Source organism: Rousettus aegyptiacus, unplaced genomic scaffold (assembly GCF_014176215.1).
Source record: "Rousettus aegyptiacus isolate mRouAeg1 unplaced genomic scaffold, mRouAeg1.p scaffold_m13_p_2, whole genome shotgun sequence".
Lineage (NCBI taxonomy): Eukaryota > Metazoa > Chordata > Mammalia > Chiroptera > Pteropodidae > Rousettus > Rousettus aegyptiacus.
Window position 1 is genome coordinate 52,632,321 of NW_023416295.1, and position 21,614 is coordinate 52,653,934.

The 21,614-nt window shown below is 33.7% G+C and overlaps 1 protein-coding gene across 1 annotated transcript in view; it reads left to right on the plus strand.

Moving 5' to 3' along the window:
• Positions 1–718: 718 nt before the first annotated feature.
• Positions 719–21,614, plus strand: part of SLC38A11 (solute carrier family 38 member 11) — a 47,269-nt gene continuing 26,373 nt past the window's right edge. The window contains exons 1-7 of the mRNA XM_016152485.2: positions 719–763; positions 1,274–1,391; positions 3,143–3,217; positions 8,364–8,498; positions 10,885–10,950; positions 14,244–14,350; positions 16,320–16,399. Coding sequence (XP_016007971.2) covers positions 719–763; positions 1,274–1,391; positions 3,143–3,217; positions 8,364–8,498; positions 10,885–10,950; positions 14,244–14,350; positions 16,320–16,399 — 626 coding nt within the window. The remainder of the gene's footprint in view (positions 764–1,273; positions 1,392–3,142; positions 3,218–8,363; positions 8,499–10,884; positions 10,951–14,243; positions 14,351–16,319; positions 16,400–21,614) is intronic.

The window sequence follows — 21,614 nt, forward strand, 5'->3', positions numbered from 1 at the left end:
GGTTCACTAATTGAATCTGTTATCAATTCATCTTCCTTTCCCCTCTTTAAGTCTACTTTTCAGAAAAGTCATCAGGAAACATTTTTTACACAGTGTGCTCAGTAATCAAGTTTAATACAATTCCAGAAAAGTTAGTTTCCATTAAAAATAAAAGTCCTACATTTTCATCCGTCCGACGTAGAAGATGTGCAGGGAGGAGAAGGTGGTAATAAAAAAAATGCCACCTAGGAGCAGTGGTGCCACTGCGTTCTTACCTGGGGATCAGACTCCAGCCAAAGAGCAGTTAACTTGGGAATGGAATAAAATGAGGCCACCGTAACGCTGAACAATCAGGGCAGGACAGCATGGGAGGAACAGACTGTACTTTGCTGCTGGAGGTGGTGTGGGGTGGGAAGTAAAAAAGGTGAGGTGTGGAAAGAGAGGGCTGTCCGGATCTGAAACATCCGGTAGCATCTCTGCATGAGGAGGAAGGTGCATTTGGCTGGGCGAGTCCGGGGAGGGGGTACCCGCTGAGGCAGCCAAGTGAGCTCCAGGCTGCAGCCGGAGCTGCGGGTGTAGGTGCGGGGGTGGGGCGCGCGGCGCCTGCAGACCCACTCGCTCCAGCTTTCCCACCGTGCGCTGGCCCCGGACGTGTGAGGTCGCAGAGGAAGCAGGTCTGTCTAGAGTGAAATACCCAGGCCTGCAAATCTCCCCACCTGCGGAGGACCCAGATGCAGCCATGGGCTACCAGGGGCAAAAGACCAGGGGCGTCATCGCACCACAGGTAAAACTGAAGAATGGGGCAAGTTTTGAAGTCAAGTTCCCCGAAGTTCCATTCCCCCTGCAACTACTTTCATCTGAGGTTTTCGTTTAGCACCTGGGGAAGTTCTCTGGGAGAAAAAGTTCTGCCATGATTTGACTTTCATTTTTTTCTTGGCAGGCACTTTTCAATATAACCCTTTTCATTTCACATAATCACATCATTGGCTCCCTACAGATCCTGTACTCTGGTATCCCATGCAGCGGTCCGTCAACTTAGTGCATGTGTAATCAGGACATTTTTGGATGGAGTTTATTTGCAGAGTTCTGTTGAACTACTAGCTGTTATTGTTGCTCTTTATTGTTATCTCCATCATCATTTTCTTATAGTTATTGACGTTACTTTTTATCACTACTGATATCCTATTAATCTGCTACGTTGCATATTTATCTGACACTTTTCTATTTTGGGGGGGGGGCTAGTAAATATTTGTTTAATTTTATATATTATTGGTCATTTTACATATTTAAATAGAACGATCTAGATGACAAAGAAAGCCTCATTTCTGAACATAAGAACAAAGGGAAAACTTGTCGTCAGTCTGCTGCTGTTTTTAATGTTGTCAACTCGATTATAGGATCTGGTATAATAGGTAAGTGTTGTTTTGTTTTAATTTTAAGTGAATAAGCCAAATTTAAGACTTATTATGTTCTTAGTGTTCATTGATTGTTTTTAAAGGAAAAAATCTTAAATGATAAAATCGGTTATTTTCTTACATAAAAGTCTGCCTTTTTTTCCCCCAATGTAATAACGTTCATCCCATCAGTCTCCATGCTGAAGATGGGATTGTGATCCACACTTTTTCCACATTTGAGAGCATCTTCCACATGTGTTACATTAAGGTGGAGCTGCACATGGGAGGTGTTGGAAAAATATTTTCATAGGCTGCATGGCCAATTGATAATGTTACCTAATTTACTTTTTCCCTCTTTCTGAAGTGCCCAGCATTGCTTGAATTACCTTTCTATGAATTTCTAGAGGTATCAAACCTCTAGATATTTGGAAATATTAGAGATACAAAAGTTTAATGTGAAAACACAATCTTGTGAAAAATTAAATTCATATGATATTTCCTTACCATTTTATATAGTGCTAGATTTTAAAGTACAAACTTATGAGTTTATATTAAATTTAAATATTTAATACAAGAAAGTGGTTAAATAAAAGTGCATATGATTATTTTTTAACGAAGAAGCCAAATAATCACAATCAAAAGAAATGAGCAGCTCATATTTTCAGAATTTGAAGCAAGGGAAAAATTCTAAAAAAAAAAAGTAAGTGTATTGCATTATAGTAATAAAGTTCATTATTGTTTCTGTGCCTACTATTGTTTGTTGTTTGAAAACATTCAATTTAAGAAAAAGCAGGAACAAAACAGAATCCTGCAATACTCATTGAGAATATTACTTTTTCCTATAAAGTTTTAACATTTTACTAACAGTCATCATTAAACATTTATCTGGATTGAGTTACTTTTCTTACCTCTCACAAGTTGATGTGTTTCTTGATTTTACTTGTTTCCATATATAATTTTTTTAAAATGGTATATCACATGGAGGTACCTGGGGCAAAGTTGTAACAAGAGGGGGCAAAGACTTGTTTGAAATTCTACCTCAAGTACCACAGAGATGTGGGCAGCTCTACTTGGCAGAATTCCAGAGTTAATTCCTGATGTGAAATCTAAGCTGATCTGTGTCAGCAACACTAAAAAGCACCACATCATTATGCTCAGCAGATTTTTTTTAAGGGAAAATTTCTCAGAGAATAAGAGTTCTAGGTGGAAATGTTTAAAATATATTTTATTGGAAAAATTTTGTTGTCCATCATCTAAAATCATCCAAAAAAAATTCATAAGAAAATATTTTATATACCTCTTTTATCTTTATAAAAATTACTTTTGCCTTTTCGTTTTTCTCTCCTTTTGCTACATGGTTGCCAATTTTGAATCCTCATATCGTGTTACCGTCTGTGCACTTATTATCCCTCTCTGCTTTCCCAGGCGGCACACAAGGAAAGCGTTGAGTCGTTACTCTCCACATATTCCAGGTCATATGTCCTTCTCACCCTGAAGTGAACATTACTTGTGTAAATTGGCATCTATTTTTAATTTGCTGCTTTTTCTTATTTCATCACCTCATAACTTGCTCTCTTGACATGTCTTTAACATATTCTGAAATAAATCTTAATAAACTAACATTTAATTTTAGTAATCCTATGCACTGTTTACAACTATCTCATATGCCGTGCAATTTACTTAGCCTATTCTGTACAGGAATTGGGAAAAACTTCTGTACTTCTACACGTTTTTTTAATGTGATGGGTGGGGTATTTTATGTTTTTCAGGATTGCCTTATTCAATGAAGCAAGCTGGCTTTCCTCTGGGAATATTGCTTTTATTCTGGGTTTCATATGTTACAGGTAAAAGACTATATAATTGCTTATTTTATACAAGGACTATTTCTTAAATTATACAATTTAAATTATACAAGGACTCTCTCTCTCTCTCTCTCTCACACACACACACACACACACACACACACACACAGTAATTGAATTTACTAATTTTAGTGCATCAAAGAATCCTGAGAAATTTAGACATTTATGTCTGAAGAGATTTACTTTTCTTGCTAATCCTCTGAACAGATTAGAATAACATTACAGATTGCCAAGGCTAAATCCTTTTCATGTGCCCTTTTCACTTTATGCAGAAAGTGGATGGGGGAGTCTTTTTAAAGAGTGATTATGGCTAACAGAGACCTGTGCTCTGAAAGTGTAGAAGCCAGGACTTCATTTCCCAAAAAAACCCATGAGCAGGTGCATTCAAATGAGCAACCCTTTTAGCTGTTTGTACAGGTGTAACTGAAAGCCTTGGGGCTCCCCACCTTGCTCACACCTGCCCAGGCTCCCCACCTGCCACTATCTTCAAGTGCAGCAGTAAGATGCTCTGTACTCCTTCTTCTCTTCCGCTTCCCCCTTTGCATGTAACATGTTCATTAACACCCACGTTTTGCTACTCTCTCGTCTAAGTGTAGACTGTACAACTCATCATGATCTCTTCTTCCTGTTGTCCTCATTCCTGCTTTGTCATGGCACCAACTCACCTCATGTAAAACACAGGATCACTTAAGATCACTGCTTGCAATCACAAGCAGATATGACCTGCCGTGGTTGCTGCTATGGTGGCTGCTATGCGTAGTCACTTAGATGCCCTTTTACCAGGTAATGTAAAACACCTCAACTGTCGCCTTCTCCAAACTGTTGACCTGGATTTCAACGGTGCTGTCGATCTGTGAGGTTAAGACCCCCAGCCACCATTTCCCAACAGCCTTCAGCCAATGACTGACTGATGGAAACCTTGCCTCCAGGAGGGCCCCTCGTGGTGCAGCCAGACCTCCAGAGTGCCACCACTGCAGGGTTAAGCCGCAGCTAGTCTCTCCACCGCACACCTCTTTGCTGAGCTGTTTCCCCTGCCCTATCCTTTCATTCTTCGTCTCCTGGAGCACTCTCTCAAAACTCTTGCCCAAGAATCTCTGTCTCAGCTCTGCTTCTGGAGATGCTAACCAAGATGCCATCTTTCATAAATTCTCAGGCTTCCAAGACTGGCCTGTAACTCTGCTGTTTTTTCCTCAAGCTGAGCAAGAGAGAGTAAAGCATGCTGTAGATATCAAAGCCAGAGCTGCAGAGACGTTGGGCTCCCTTCCCCCTGCTTTCTTCTCACCACCTCCACTCCCCAAACTGAAGGTGCTCTTAGCTTCCACAGCTCTTAATTTGTAGCTTAAGATCCATAACTTATAATGTAAGATCCATAATTTTATACTTATTCAGAGTTTCTGGTGTTTAAAAGTTGCATTCTGTTCATGAGTGCATTTCACACTAAAAAATCCCATTCGAGGATTTACCCTTGTCATTTCTAATTTCCTGTTAACCCAGTCAATCAGCACCGGCAAATAATTAATTTCCACCCAGGCATAGCAACCATGGCTTATTTAAGTGTGTTATAAACATTTATTCACATTATCAATTAGTAGATTAAAAAAATGAATATATATATCACCTAAGAATTCAATAGTTAAGGAAAATGAACAATTTACTAAACCAAATCATATTATACATAAATAAATTATACTGTGAATAATTTTCTCAACTGATACTATATATAAACATAAAGCAATCACTATGATCAGTCCTTTGCAGTTACCAATCAGTGGAAATTAGTTACCCTTAATCTAGTTGCATGATCAAAATTGTTAAATAGTTTTGATAAATAAAGGAAAAAATGTATGGACTATGTTTTATTTTGTTTTTAATTAGGCTTTTAGGAGTGAAATTTACAAGTACCATGTAATATCGAGTTTTTCTTTAAATTGATAATGTAATTACACAGTGATTTTTCTGAAGAATTATTCTTTTGTCTTTTTAAGGCCTCTAATGACATATGTCCAGTTCAACAGGTAGTTTTTCTAAGTTCTGTTTTCATGTTCGTGAAAAATGGTAAGGAACAAAAAAGAATTATAAATATTTATAACAAATAGTTTTATTTTAAATTGCTTTAAGATTTACTTATTTGTTGATTAGAGTAATTTGTATACAATAATTTGTATTGTCCAAGCATACATAATGATTTAAAAGAAAATTTACCTGTTAAATATTGCAGACTCATTTATAGATTATCTATAATTTATTAGGTCATTTATTACATTAATTTGCCTCAGATATGTAGATATCTAGCAATTCTACTATATTGATCATTGATTCATTCAACAAATATTTACTGATACTCTGCAATGAAGAACATTATCCCTACTTGTATAAAGCTCATAGTTTAATGTGACAGGCAGACAAAAACACATAATTTTAACACTTCACGAAAAATATCATAATAAAAATACGTGCATGATAATAGGGACATTGGTGTCTAACCCAGCCTCACAGAAGCACGTATGTTTTAGGGAGGAGGAGATATTTCCACTGAGTGTTAATGAAAAAATGTGAGTGAACAAAGAAAATGGAAGGGTGCTCTAAAAAGATGGAAAGGTGGACATACAAAATGGAACTGTTTAAGTGATTCAGTCTGGCTAAAGTATAGGGTTGATGTTTGTTAAGTAGCAGGAGATGATGATAGAGAGGATTGCAAGGGCATTTATGAAGGCTCTCATGTAAGGATAATCATTACCGTTTCCTGAGGACTGGCTGGATGCTGAGCATAAAGCTGCCACTATACTTAATCTTTCTGACTCCATGAAGTAAGTTAGTGTTTACGTTCTACTTTTATGGAGGAGGAAATTGTGACTTATAATAGGTTAAAATGACTTTCCCAAGGTCTGCAGTTACTTGTGACAGAGTTGAGATTTTGATTAAGTGTGCGGATTCTGGGGCTACACTACTGAGGTCTGAGTCCTGACACTTCCATTACTAGCTCTGTGAAGTTCAGCAATTTACTTAATTTTATGCCCCCCACTTTTCACATCTGTTTAATGAGAGTTCATAATAACACCTACCTAAGGTTGTTGTGAAAATTAAGCAAGTTAATATACATAAAGCATTTAGTAAAAGTCCTGGCACACAGAACGTGTTGTGGAAGTATTTACTAGTGTTGCTGTGATTGTAATCATTATTATCATCATTATTGGACTCCGAATACATTGCTTTTTTCACCACCACATGCAACATTTAGAAAATAATTTAAAATAGCACAAGTTCTCATTCATTTAGCCTCTATATCATGCTAGGCATTGTGGTAGATATTTAAATGCCATAACCCTCACAGACTCATCAAGGTTGATGTACTGCCTTGTTTTACGGGTGAGACTCACAAAAGCTAAGTCCTTTAACGAAGGTAACACAGCTAAAAAATGATTTTTCTGCCTCATGAAAAAAAGATGATTTTTATTCATAGGCATTCATTTGAGAGTCTCCTGGAATATTTTAAGCAGAAGGCATGATCAGATTTGTGCTATGGTCAGATCCAACTGGGAGAATGTTGAGAAAGTCTTAGCATGTGTCAAAAATGTTTTGGTGGGGGGTGATATTGGTGGATCAGAAAACTATTAGGAAGTTACTGCAGTAACCCAGGCAGTAAATTATAATGGCCTAAGCCCTAAAATAAAGCAGGTTAGAGATGAGAATGAGAGGATACAGTTGAATAATTTATAATGCAGTAGTTAATGGACTTGGTAACCAAAGGAATACAGAAGATGATGGATAATAAGAAGTCTAGAGAGATTCTCAAGTTTCTGTTGATGCTATTCACAGGTTGGGGAAATATGGATGGAGAAGCAAGTTGCAGAACAATTATATAAATTAAAATTCAGATATTTTTTAATCGAGATATCTATGAGATCACCAATGTAAAATATGTATTATTCGGCTATATATATAAATCTGGGTTTACAGAGTTTGAGCTAGAGATACAAATTTAGAGGTTACTAACATCTGTAGGAAAATTGAAAACATAGGTATGAATAAGATCACAATAGAGCATCTAGAATAGTGAGCAAAAAACCCAAGAATCCAAAGTAAAATAAACTGGTGAAAAACTAAGTATAAATGGCTAAAAAGGTAAAAGGAAATTCAAGAGAAAGTGATGTCACAAAGGCCAAGGGAGGATGGTTGGAAAGAGGGAAATAGTTAGCAGGAAAAAAGAGGTAGTACTGAAAGAGCGAATACAATTAAGGTTTAAAGGTTGTCAACTGGATTTATTAACTTGGAACTCATTGATGAACTCGAAAGACGTTCCAATGCTGTAGGAGGGAATTAAGGTGGAAATCATATTACATTATTTGTATTTTTGTCCTTGTATTTTAATGCATTTCAAAATTACTTAAAGAACAAATCACCTGTGGTAAAAACATAAGCAAGAAAAAAGAGCAAAAATCACACCCTGTGCATAGCTGTGTACCGAATGCAACTGAAATGTCATTCACTAGGTTTACTGAGTTAAATAGGGAAAAAAAGAGAGATTAACTTTTAATTATATGATATCTACATATTTGTATCTTCAATTTCAACTCTAAGGTTAAAATTTAAATCTCTAAAATGTAAATTTCAAAAAAGAAAAAAGAAAAGTTGTTGGAGTGTTCTCTTACCCATAACTATAAAATAGTTACTAGTTGTTACTTTCTTACAAAACAAATGATCTGAGTCTCCTAAATCTATTTTCTCTCTGAATGCTTACAGCATTTTCATTCTCAGTCTTCACATGTTCAATGTCTATGATATATTTGATTATCTGCATTCTGTTGTTTGGACAGTTGAGCCACATCCTGATAATAGTCGTTACATTGATTAGGCGAGGAAGTAAAATAGAAAACTGACGCTTGACTCTAGTCTGCTTACTCTCTTCTGTCCAGTTTAAGTATATTTGCATCTCGATTGAAAACTATATAACTGGAAACAGTATCGTTTCATTAAAGATAATGTTTTATGAAAAGCAAGTAAGACTTGTCATGCTAATTTACTGTAGCATTAAACTAAATTCTTTTTTTTTAATTTCCCTTTTTCTTAAGTCTAAACATGAAAAACCTTTGTATTAAATGCAATCTGATATTTGTTATTCTTGCCACAGATTTTTCCCTTGTTCTGTTGATAAAAGGAGGGGCCCTCTCTGGAACAGACACTTACCAGTCTTTGGTCAATAAAACCTTCGGCTTTCCAGGGTATCTCCTCCTCTCTGTCCTACAGTTTTTGTATCCTTTTATAGGTAAGATGAATGTGAGGATGAATATACTTTTTTTGCATAAACATACTGCCATTTCTGAATAAAATAGTTTTAATAGTCATTAAATAGTCACTAAAGAGTACTAGCAATTGAATATCTTCCAAATTAAGTGTTTAATTCTTTAGTCATTTTCCCCTTATTTCCTGGTCCTTCAGATTGGTTTTCTGATTATTTCATTGAAATGAAGTAAGTGATTTTCACTAGGTTAATGTTTCCCTAGTTTGGTGAAAAATAGAATGATCTGGGATTAAAAATGAATGAGAGGAACAATAGATTCCTTCTAAGGCTGAAATATATTTTTTGAAAACCTAAGAATTTGTGAAAGCCATATATAAGGCCAATATTCTAGTTAAAGTTTATACCATAATGGTGAAAATATCACGTAGCATTTTTTAAATAAAAGTATCAATGGCCAAATTGGCTTCTGTGTTTATTTTTTAAATTATTTTATTAAATTTATTGAGGTGACATTGGTTAGTAAAATTATATAGGGTTCAATTGAACAATTCAATAATACATCATCTGTATATTGCATTGTGTGTTCACCACCCAAAGTCAAATCTTTTTCCCTCACCATAGACTTGACCCCCTTTATACTTATCTACTTCTCCCCTCCCCCTTTCACCTCTAGTAACCACTAAACTGTTGTCTATGTCTATGAGTTTTTGTTTGCCTTGTTTGTTACTTTCAGCTTTATATACTACACATGAGTGAAATCATATGGTTCTCACCTTTTCCTGCCTGACATTTTTCGCTTAGGCTGATTATCTCAAGATCCATTCATTTTGTGGCAAATGGCAGTATTTCATTTTTTTCTTATGGCTGAGTAATATTCCATTATATATATGTACCACATCTTTTTTATCCAAGCATCTGTTGAAGGATATTTCAGTTCTTTTCCATGTCTCTTGGCCATGGAGCAATGCTGCAGTGAACATTGGGGCACATATATCTTTAACAGATAAATGTTTTCAAATTTGGGGGACAGATACTCAGAAGAGGGATTGCTGGGCCATATGGTAATTTAATTCAAGAAATCTCCATACCGTTTTCCAGAGCGGCTATACCAATTTGCATTCCCACCAGCAATATATGAGTGTTCCTTCCCTTCCCCGCCCCGCCACAGCCTCTCCAACACCTGTTATTACTTGTCTTGTTGATGATAGCCATTCTTACAGGTGTGAGGTGGTAGCTCATTGTGGTTTTGATTATATTTCTGTGATACCTAGTGAAGTTGAGCATCTTCATATGGCCTTTTGTATGTCCTTTTGGGAAAACTGTTTTTTCAGATCCTCTGCCCATTTTTTAATTGGACTTTTTTTGTCATTGAGTTGTATGAGTTCTTTCTATATTTTGGTTAATAATCTCTTCTTGGAGGCATTGTTTGCAAATATCTTCTCTCATCAGTTGGTTGTCTCTTTGTTTTGTTGATGGTTTCTTTTGCTGTGCAGAAGCTTTTTAGTTTGATGTAGTCCCATTCATTTATTTTTGATTTTACTTCCCTTGCCCTTGAGGTCAAATACATAAAATCCTCTCTAAGACCAAGGTTCATGAATTTAGTACCTGTGTTTTCTCCTATGCAATTTATCGTTTCAGATCTTGTGTTTAGGCTTTTGATCCATTTTGAGTTAATTTTGGTGTATGGTGACAGATAGCGAGCAGTCTAGTTTCATTCTTTTGCAAGTGGCTTTCCAATTTTCCCAGTACCATTTATTGAAGAGAATTTTCTTTCTTCAATGTATGTTTTTTGGTGCCTTCATTGAAAATTATTTGCCCATATATATGGCAGTTTGTCTCTGGGGTCTCAATTCTGTTCCATTGGTCTGTGTATCTGTTTTTCTGCCAGTACCTTGCTGTTTTGATTATTGCCACTTTGTAGTATAACAACTTCAGTTTTTAAATCTGTAATACAGAAGCTGTTGCTCAAACCACTAGTTCCTCATGTCTCCACCAAAGGCTATGAATATATTTCCCCAAAATCTTACTTTTTAAACTAGGGAGTATTTCGGAACCTACATAATTTTCCATTATTATTCATCACTTTGAGCAAAACATGCATTACTGAAAAAGTATTTGGAAAGGGAACTTCTTTAATAACAAGTAAATCACATTTTAAATGACAAACAAAACTCACTGTTATTTAAGATACTCTGGAAAAAATCAATTTGTGAAGTCTTTTTTAATACAAATTTGTATTTTCCCATAAATCTATCGTCTAGTTATTTTTAAAGTTGTACATATTGGTAATCACAATATATGTTTGAAAATAGTTGGATTACAGCAACATTTGGGAAGTAATAACTGATTATTTTCAAAATATTCAAGATGAAAATAGTTGGTGACAGTATTATTTTAATTATGTATTTAGCTATGATAAGTTACAACATAATAACCGGAGACACTCTGAGCAAAGTTTTCCAACGAATCCCAGGAGGTAAGTAAATATATTTATTTTATATAGTTTTTCATAGTTAACATGGTTCATAATAATTTGTAAGTAAAATATTTGCAAGTTGAAGAGTTGCATGACTTCAAAATATCTGGCAATATTCATGATGCACTCTTAGTGCTTGAACCACTCATTCTAAAAAACATATAAAATGAAGTAAAAATGAAAAACCTAGAACTGCAAATTGCACCTATTCCTCTCTCAGGGTTTAGTGTAACTGAAATCGAAGCTATTTGACCATCAAATCGCGAAGCCACTACTTGCTTGCTATTTGATCTTGAGAAGGTTAATGCCCTCTCTGAGTTCTAGTCTCTTCATCTCTAAATTGTGAATTAGAATATCAGCTGCTTCATAGAATTTTTATGTAAAACAAACAAGATAATACAGACTAGCTTTCCCAACATTGTTAGCTATTATTATTGTCACCCTGAACTATTTGCAGTTTCTGTCCTAGTCTCCAACTTGCATATCATGACTTCATAAACAGATATCATACGAGTAGATAGAATGCTAATTAAAAATGGGAAAAATATAACACAGTATATGCAATATAATCTAAATTATATGAATTTTCTATTTGTATAAATAAATTAGGAAAAATAGGAAAAAAGATATTTGCAAAGAAACTGGTTATCTTTTAATTGTGGGATCCACAGGATCTTTTTGTTTCCTTTGTTATTTTCCAAAGTTTTTCAAAGGAACATGTATTAATTTTTTAAAAATTTTAAGAGTAATTTATTTATTTAAGAATAATATACATTTATTAGGAAAATATTAGAAAACACAGATAAGCAAAATGGAAAAGAGAGAACATACTTATTATTTCTTCCTTTTAGGAAAATCAAGTAGGGACTATCCTTCCAATATTTCCTTCCTTCCTTCCTTCCTTCCTTCCTTCCTTCCTTCCTTCCTTCCTTCCTTTCTTCCTTCCTTCCTTCTTTTTAAATGTATTCTTTAGAGTTTTAAGAACGAGTGTAATTTCAGATAGTCATATGAATAAAATAACACTGTGCGCTTTGTTCTATAACTTGCTTCTTTCTCTTAGTAGTATGGTAAGGACATACTCATATCTAAACATAGAGATCTACTTTGTTTACTTAACTGGAAGTTCAGTATTCTCCTGTGCAGTAACTATTATACAGTTAGATAGACTGTGATTACTTTAATTTTCCCTGATACAATTATTTTGATAATAAATTTTTAATTTTACAAATAATAAATGAATATGTATACATAAAAATAAAACATAGATAAGGCTTAAGCTCTCTTTGAAACCCCCTTCCTGGTTATTAATTTTATAATCATCAAAAATGATTTTTAAAAAATAAGTCACATAGCAGAGAACACATTTTATTCTTATCACAGTTTCTTTATATTGTTGAATGTGATATATTGTAACATTTAATTGTTTTATTTCTTATAAAGATTAATATGATGCCCAAGTATTTTTAGAAATAGATAAAATTCTTAGTAAAGTTGCTTTTTTTTTCTCTCCTGAAATATATCACCAATGTCTTAAACTGACATTTGAGCAACCGCTTATTCTTTTTCCAGATAACTAAGGTCTTGGTTCATGAGCCAAAGTAATAAGAAATGTTGGTATAAGAAGTAGTATATTTAGATGATTTTGAAATTTTTGAAAAATTTTAATGTTCAGTTTTTCTTATAACTGTTTAAACATTTAAAATGCTTATTTGGGTGCATTTTTGTTAGAAGATCAGTATAAGTAAGAGATCTCATAGATCATTAGTGAAAAATGTCCTTTTACACTAATGGAGACCCTTAGTTCTTAGGCTCTATAGCAGTCTAATTTAGTATTTTTCTAGGTCTTAGAGTTTTTCCAGTGAAGAAAATGTATTTTCTACCAAACATATCATAGGATAAATAAAAGCATATATACAGATAACTTAATTCAAGTTATGTTCAGGAATATGTAAATAATTGCATTCAAGGTTTTGGGAACTTAAACTTCCTATTTTATTGTTTTAATTCACAACTTTATAATGCTTGTTTAGTTAGGGCTGAGTTAAATAAATATTCATGATTAATTATTTCACTCTTGTGCACGTATTTGTGTGTGCGTGTGTGTGTGTGTGTGTGTGTGTGTGAAATGTATCCCATTTTGCACTTCCTGTCTTGGAACTTCTTTATAAATTAGTTTATTAGTTATATCAAAAATTAGTCTTGCTTTTTAAAATAATAGCTTCTTTTTTTTTTATTTTTAAACCACACTCACTTATTTGACACACTTGGCTTCTACAGACTTAAACTTTGCAAAAATAAATGCACATTGGGGAGATCATTTTATGAACTATATAAATGTCTAACCAATGTATTATATACGTGAAACTAATTTAAGAAAATTTTTAAAAATAAAAAAAATAAATGCACAAAGACTTGGTGGTACCAAGGACATTTCAGAAATATAACATGACTTCTGAAGGAATTTAGCACGGGCTAAAAAATTTAGACAATGGTGTCTTCATTGTCATAATATATAGCTCCTGAAGCGAATGCTGTGATTAGCACAGCTTTAAAATATATATAAATCCTTGTAAGTGTGTTTTCTTTGTGTTTACAAATGTGTTTGCATTTGATCACTCACACACACACACACACACACACACACACACACACACACACTATTACTCATGGTGATAGCCCAGAGTCTATGTTGTGTACCAGATTTCCGCAGCTTTCCTGTGACTTGTTTTATATCCAACAAGTTGCTTCTCCCTATTTTCCTTCAGGTCTCAATGAAAGGGTAGGAATGTAGTGAATATATTCATTTGAATCTTTATTTTTAAAATTTTCTTAAGTTCTATTGTTCAAGTCTCTTTGAAATGCCCCGTCTTCATGTAGCTTACTTTCTGAATGAACAGTTTTGCCATTGGAGGGTTTTGGACAAGGAGTGACAATGGTTTTATTTTTGCCTTTGGAAAAGATCTCTGTGGTTTCTAGGTTAAGAGTGTACTGTACTCTATGGGGACAAAGAAAGGTAGAAACAAGGAAACTAATTAGGATACTATTAAAATAATTTAAATGCAAATTATTTTAACATTATTTTAACTATAGGTTCACCTTTAAGTTACTTTATATTTATATTTATTATTTCTAGTTTTACATGGTTTATGGAGCTTATTCTTAGAATCTTTGTCCTTTATATAGTATTTATTGTTATTTAAATCATATTGATAATTCAGTGTTTGGCTATTTACTTGTGTCACTGGTGCATTACTCATACCTATAAACACTTTATAATATTTATTGTGTTTTAGTTGACCCTGAAAACTTGTTTATTGGTCGCCGCTTCATAATTGTGCTTTCCACAGTGGCTTTTACTCTGCCTCTGTCCTTAGCAAAGGACATAGCGAAGCTTGGAAAGGTAATTTTTATCTTTTAAGTTTGTCCAACTACTTACTGTCTATATAACCAAGTTCTTAGTTACAGTATTTATCTTTATATTCTTTTAGTTTGCTTATAATTTTGCTAGAATAAACTACAGTTAAATCTTTAGCTTATTTTTGGGAATAGATGGTTAAATACTTGAAAAGTGTGAAACAAATATGTCCTTTTTCCTTTCTAAGGTAGATGCTCTGACATTAGGCAGCCATTTTAATTTTAGAAACTATGAAGAGCTATACTTAAACCAAATCTAATTTATAGAAAATGTTCTATTATTTTTATGGATAATAGGTTACACAATTTAAAATTGAACTACATTTAGAATTAAGGATGAATCACTGTATTGGCTTAAAATTTTCTTTGTAAATTACAACGTCTGTTGTGCCTATTTTTTTATCCATCAGAATGAAATGTCAATATGTTGACTTATTAATTTTTGAGAATTTAGCTAATATTTATAATATGCATTGCTAAAAACATATGCTGATTTCTTTCTAATTAAATCAAACAATTATTCAACTCACCACATATGCTTATTGACATAGAATAAACTTTGTCTGGCTATATTTTATTTCCTTACTCTCAAAAAATGTTTGTATTTTACCCAGAATATTCGCGTTGCTGTATTTACATGATGCCAAGCATTCGATGAAAAAAAATTTTTTTTAATTATAAATGGTTGATTGAATTTTAACTTTCACTGTGATGCTTGGTGTGTATCCACCAAGGAAGTCCCTCCTTCCAGGTAGAGTTGAGAATGGAGTTAATATTCCAGAGTACTCTGACGATTCTGCCTTCCTTTACTAACAGTTATTCAGAAATGAACACGAGTGTATCAAAAGGGGCTTTTTTTTTCATTGAATTATCTGAAATGGCTGAACTGTTTTCCATTCACATGTTCAATGTAGATATAAATGTTACTTTCTCAGAACAGAAAGCAAGGAATTCAAGAAGAGAAAGCTACTAAAATTCTATCATATTATTACCTGAAAAATTTTTCCTAAATGTTCTTTAAAAGTGTCATATCGAAAGTCCCAATGAGCAAAGCAAGGTGGTTAAGGAGCTCTGATGTGAAGTCAGGATATTTGCATTTGAGTTCACCCTCTGCTACTTTCTTGCTGTGTGACCTTAGAAATGTTACTTAATATTTGTGTTCCTCAGTCCATCAGAGGACTCGTAGAATCTTCTTTCCGAATAAAAACTAACACCACAGTAAACAAGGTTAATGACAATAAAATTAAATAAAAACAATTTTATATTCTTATCAGAGAAAAAAGTCTAAAGTGTGTTAATCCATTAAAAAAATAAGAGAAGAAACATAGATCTAACGTGATGAATGCACAGAACACATATACACATAGACCAGTTTATATTTGAACCATTTGAAATAGGGACAGGAGAGAGAGGAAGAAGCAAAGAAGACTTAGAAACATAGACCAAACAGCAAAATCACAAAGAATAAATAGAGTAACAGAGGTAGAGAACAGAAAGAAAAAAGCAGATGTACCTCAAAATGTGTGTCTGTGGGAGGGTGTGTGTGGGGGGGGGGAGAGGGTGTTGGAAGGGTGAGGGTATGATAAGGACAGAAGCAGAAGAGCGATTATAGATAGGGAAAAAACACAGGTTAACACTAAAATGGGGCAGGAAGGAAAAAAACATAATTTCACAAAGGAAAATCACCAGGAAGCCACTAAAAACATTTAAATCCATATTGCAAGATTACAATAGTCATATATGATACTTGCTCTCCTATTTAGGGGGAAGAAACTAAGACTATGAAGTGACAAAAAGTTATATACCTGGGATTATTACCCCAATCTATAAGAATAAACTAGTAAATAATTGTATTTAAAATTACATACATTTACTCAAGTAAAGAGAGAAACGCCTAACATTTCAATAAAATAGTCTCTACTAAACTGACAATATCTTTACATTTTCTTTTGCAGATCTCTCTTATTTCTACAGTTTTAACAACTCTGATTCTTGGAATTGTAATGGCAAGGGTAATTTCACTGGGTCCACACATGTAAGTTTTGTTGCTGTATTGGTTGGTCTTTGATTTATAACCTTCACATAGATATTTATTTGACATAAATGCTGAAATGTAAAGTAATTGTGGTATCAGAAGCATCTTTTATCTTTAGTATTTGGCAAAATAAGAAAATAAAGTAGACATGCATCTTTCCCTTGGACCCTGCATGGCTGATGAAATTAAATTGAGTTTACTTATTATTTTAATGGCCAGCCCTAAGAATTAGAATGAAGAAGAGATTTTGAATAGTGAGAAATAGAATTGAAGTATAGCACTGAGAAGCAAAAGTGGTAGATGTCAGACATTTCTGTATCTACCTCAGAGGTGGGTTTGTTCTTAACAAAGTTTCATCGATCTAGGCTGCAAAAGAAGAATAAGGAATATTTTGGATTTGAAACAAAATGTAGTCATGTTGGAAGCTACCCTTTATTTTCTACTGATTATAATCTTTATTTTTTGTTAAAATGCTTTATTATTCTTGAACTCATAGTGAAAGCTGATAGTGGTGTTTATTTGTTTTTAAAGTTATTGTTTGGCCAAATAAAATGTTTCTAAGTTGGTATTGGTTCCCCAAATTTTATTTATTTATCCATGAAATTCAAATGTGGGTACTGCTGATCTAAACTGCACAGTTTTTATGATTTAATTACAGAATAGATTCACCAAATACAGACTGGGTAGTTTATAGCCATAGTCCCATGAGAATGTGGGAATGAAACTAACTAAATTTGTTTTAAATACAAAATTAGATTCCAACAATGCACAATAAATAAATATTTGTTGAATAAATAAATAATACATTGTGGAGTTCCCATGAGATCTTAATTATTTTCCCTATCCCTTAAAAAATATAATTAATTTAAGACATAATATCTAGAATAGTGCAAGGAGCATGCTAGGTCTTCAATGAATGTTATCTGTGAGAAATAAAAAAAAAAAGACTGATGAATACCTATAATTGATAATATGGTCCCTAAGATAGCTTACTTTATCCTATTAATTAATTGTTGTTCTGCAAAATCACTTCATTTAAACTGTGCTTGTGTCAGGCATCTTAGTTTACCAAGAAAATACCAAAATTATGCCTCAAATTTATTTGGAAAGAAATATAAATATCTAGCCTAATTGCATATGATATGGCCTTTTGTTTGAAAAAACAAACACCCATTTTTTTAAAGGATTTAAATAAAAAGGAAAGACATAATTTTCTCTGATGTTTAGATTCATGTTCTCTTGTATTAATCAGCTTGGGTTGCTGGAACAAAATACTATAAACTGGGTGGCTTAACCAACAGAAATTTGTTTTCCCATGGTTCTGGAAGATGCTAGCTCTGTCTGATGCTAGTAGACATCTCTCCCTGGCCTTCTTGCAATGTTTTCATATGGCAAAAAGTGAGAGAGACAGCAAGAGCTCTGGTTGGTATCTCTTCTTTTAAAAGCACCAATCTCATTAAGAGTGCCCCACCCTCATGATCTCATCTAAGTCTGATTATCTCCCAGGGTCCCTATCTCCAGATACCACCTCATTGGGCGTTAGGACTTCAACATATGAATTTGGGGAGGGGAACACAATTCAGTCTATAACAATAGTGTTTTTGAAATTCACCTGGTTCACTTACTTGTGGCCTTTTATTCTTTCATTTAGTAAACACTTATTGAATGCCTATTGTTTGTAGCTCTTTTGCTGTGCTCTGAGAGAAAAAGAGCCAAAAGGCATAAGTCAGCACCTGCTGAAAGTTGTTCACAATCAAGTATGGAGAAAGCACTTATTTTAAAAACAAAAATGAAAAAGAAAAAGAAGTAACAATACAGTATGAGGAGTGCAAAATACAAGCATATATGAGAGGGAGTAGCAGTGCCAAATAAAAGAGTGCTTAATAGTCTGTCTGGTAGAAGAGAAATATAATCTGTGTGCTTCAAACGATGAATCTGAATTAGTTTTAGATAGATAAGGGTGTAAGAGGCATTACGGGCCCAGGAAAGGTAAGCATAACAGCACAAAAGCATATATTAAATTGCACTGACATTTATTTAGCATGTTTTATGTTGGTACTATATTCAGTTCTGGTTTTCAAAAACTGAATTCATAGCAACAAAAAGCTTATAAATATATGGAACAGAATACAAAAAATACTGATTTTTGGCTGAAATTGTTAATTATTCAAGATGGAACTATTTTAATTTAAGCTTTTATTATGAAAAGTGATTCTAGAGAATAAATCATTAGGTTATAATAAAAAGTCTTATAGATTTGGCATAGTACTATGGGGCAATATTAAGGAAAAAAAACAAGTAATTAAAAGTTGGAAGTAAATTAATTATTCATTGATTGAGCTCCAGGAGAACAATTTAAAGCATGATTTTTCAACTTTGGCTTCACATTAGAATTACCCAAATAGCTTTTAAAAATACTGATGCCAGATCCCCACCTACAGAGAGTCTGAGGGACTCCATCCAGGGATCAGGCAATGGGATTCATTATTTGACAATTTTGTGGGTCTGTGAATAAGATCGAGAGCCTCTTGGTTTAAACAGATCAAAATCATGAGTACTCTTGTAACTGACATATCATTTCTAAAAATAGACTAGAGATTTTGTGTTATTTTAGTTACTTTTTTGTCATTTTTCATGATTCATTCTCCACTTATTTTTTTAACATTTTTATGTACAAAATGTTATATGAGATACTATTGTAAATACAAATAATATGTAAATAAAATTTCCCTGCTCTCAAGGGACTCACTATTTAGTGGGGAAGATAAGGTGATATAAATTATCATCGTATAGGCAAAGTATCTCCATGCAAAGGAAAGAAAAAGGAGAAGCCACTTCCTGGTGAACCTAAATGAATTGATTTTATGACCAAAATGCTATTCAGTTCTGTTGTAAATAAAATGAGGCCTGTATCTTTCTAACCTTCCTCTAGTGGTGATATTTTATCTGAGGCTTTGACATTTTTCTAATAACAGGAATTATTTACTTAACTCTTTCAATATTTAGATGTTAAAGAAGTTGTGTTTTTAATACTGTGCTGCCTTTTATTTCTGTTTGCATACTACTACAAACAACTTCTGTTTGTCCAGATTTACAATCAAGCTAATCAACCCCCATGTTCAGGGGTTGGCAGAGTAGCTAGTCAGGCAGGCTTCTTTCTGAAAATATGACAGCCACGAATGCTCATAATCCATAAAACATGAGAAATTCAATATTCCATGTGTGTTTTTCCTCATTTTTGGTCCAGATGAATGATCAGAAAAGCTATATTTTTTCATAGGGCTTTTTAAGTGATATTTTGAAAAATATCTTTAAAACCACTATCAGAAAGGAGGAAGGTCTGTAATGGCTACTGGTATTGACCTTGTTACTATGGAAACACCTTTTTAGTGGTTGTGTTTTAAAAATAAAACACACAATTCAATTTCCTTTTCTATAACTCATAAGGCCATAAATTCTGCTTTTTGATATGGTTTCAAATATCTCACAGTCCAATGACTTTCAGTTCTTTTTGGAAATAATGGTCAGTTTTATTGTATTTTCTAACCTTTTGCTTTCTAAAAACTGAGGTGGCAAGGCAATTTAATTGCTTTCCAGAAAGTTAGTATAAAAATGCAATAAACAGTTCTCCCATTCTTTTTCAAACTAGAATCAGAGGTACTGCTATGAAAACCTCCATTCAATGCCTCGTTAATATTCAATTATTTATATTCAAAATAGAAATGATAGCATGCAGTCCAAATTTACAACTATTTTTTCTTCATATGATATCTTTTTCACAGTATTTTAATCAATAGTGTGATTGGTGTTCCAAACTATATTCCAAAAAGTACAACTACTCTTTTCACAGGTTTTATAAAATGTGCTGTCCCCAGAGATCTCAATACATAATAATTTCTTTACCTCTTATCCATTCCAATTCTGAAATTCTACAATATAATGCAATATATAAAGAAGAATTAGAGGGATTAAAGAAAGAATCAGAAGACGGAAGAATAACACATATTTGGAAAAAGGCATAATTAAGTTTGTGAAATACTAGCCACCGAATTTTTTGATAATATATAAATTATTGTTCTTCTTGTTGCAAATGACAACCATCACAGGACCCTAACTGATGAAGCCAAAAGAATTTATTGACTCACATTACTGTAAAGTTCAAGGGTAGTTCTGTAATTAGATTTGGTTGGATTTAGGAGCCGAGTCAATGCAATGAGACATAATTTCTCTTTTTCATCTCTTGGCTTCACTTCCTATTCTATCTCTAGCTTCTGAAAGTCTTTCCCTTTATTTTGACAAGATGGCAGCAGTAATCCCAGCTTAATCCTTTCAAGTGCAAGTCCATATAAAAAGAAAGAGCTTTCTGTTATAAATTACCTCCAACCTCACTTCCAGTTTTAATTCCGATTGGCTTTAATAAGGGCCCATGACAATCCCAAACCCTATCGTCATGGCCTTTGTAGAGGTGCTTGTGTTTAGATGTCTATTCTTGACGCTAAGGATAGGGTCAACCCAACTGAAGCACGTGAACTGAGAGTTGGGTAAAGGATAATCCCAAAGGAAATCAAGGCAACAATACCAGGAGTAGACACTGTATAATGCAAATTACAGATTTCCACTTCAGGTGGTAGGAAGCTACCAGTAACATTCCAGAGTTTCAATCATAATATGGATGGAAGCCAGGTTAGAGAGATTTAAGATGAAACTGAATGATAGGAAAGTAAATTTTGCAAATCTTCTCCCTCCCTCTTTTATTTATGTGTAACGAGTATCAGTGAATGCAAATGACATGACAAAACAGTGGCTCGAGGGGGTAAGACTTCTACCTTTTTTACAATCGGAGATATTGAATTTGTTACAGATCAAGCCAAAAGATGGAGCCAGAAGTTGCCCAGGAGATCTTGAAAGTTGGAATTTTACAATATACAGTAATACTTGGAGAGGAGTTGGGATACTTCTTCCTCTTGAAACAATAAGATAAGAGTAGGAAAAATATAGATTCATTCTAAAGACCAGTGAAAGGAATTTCAGTGTTCATGCCCAGTACCTTCCAATTTTTCAGAGATGAGATTATTACCCGAGAGTGTGCTAGACAGGAGTAGGTTCAGAACTTGAATGTTTTTAAAATTTGGAACTTTCACCATAGGAAGTGAAAAGAGATCTATGCATAGGAATAATATAATCACGCTATTTGTTAAATTGTCTTTATTCATCT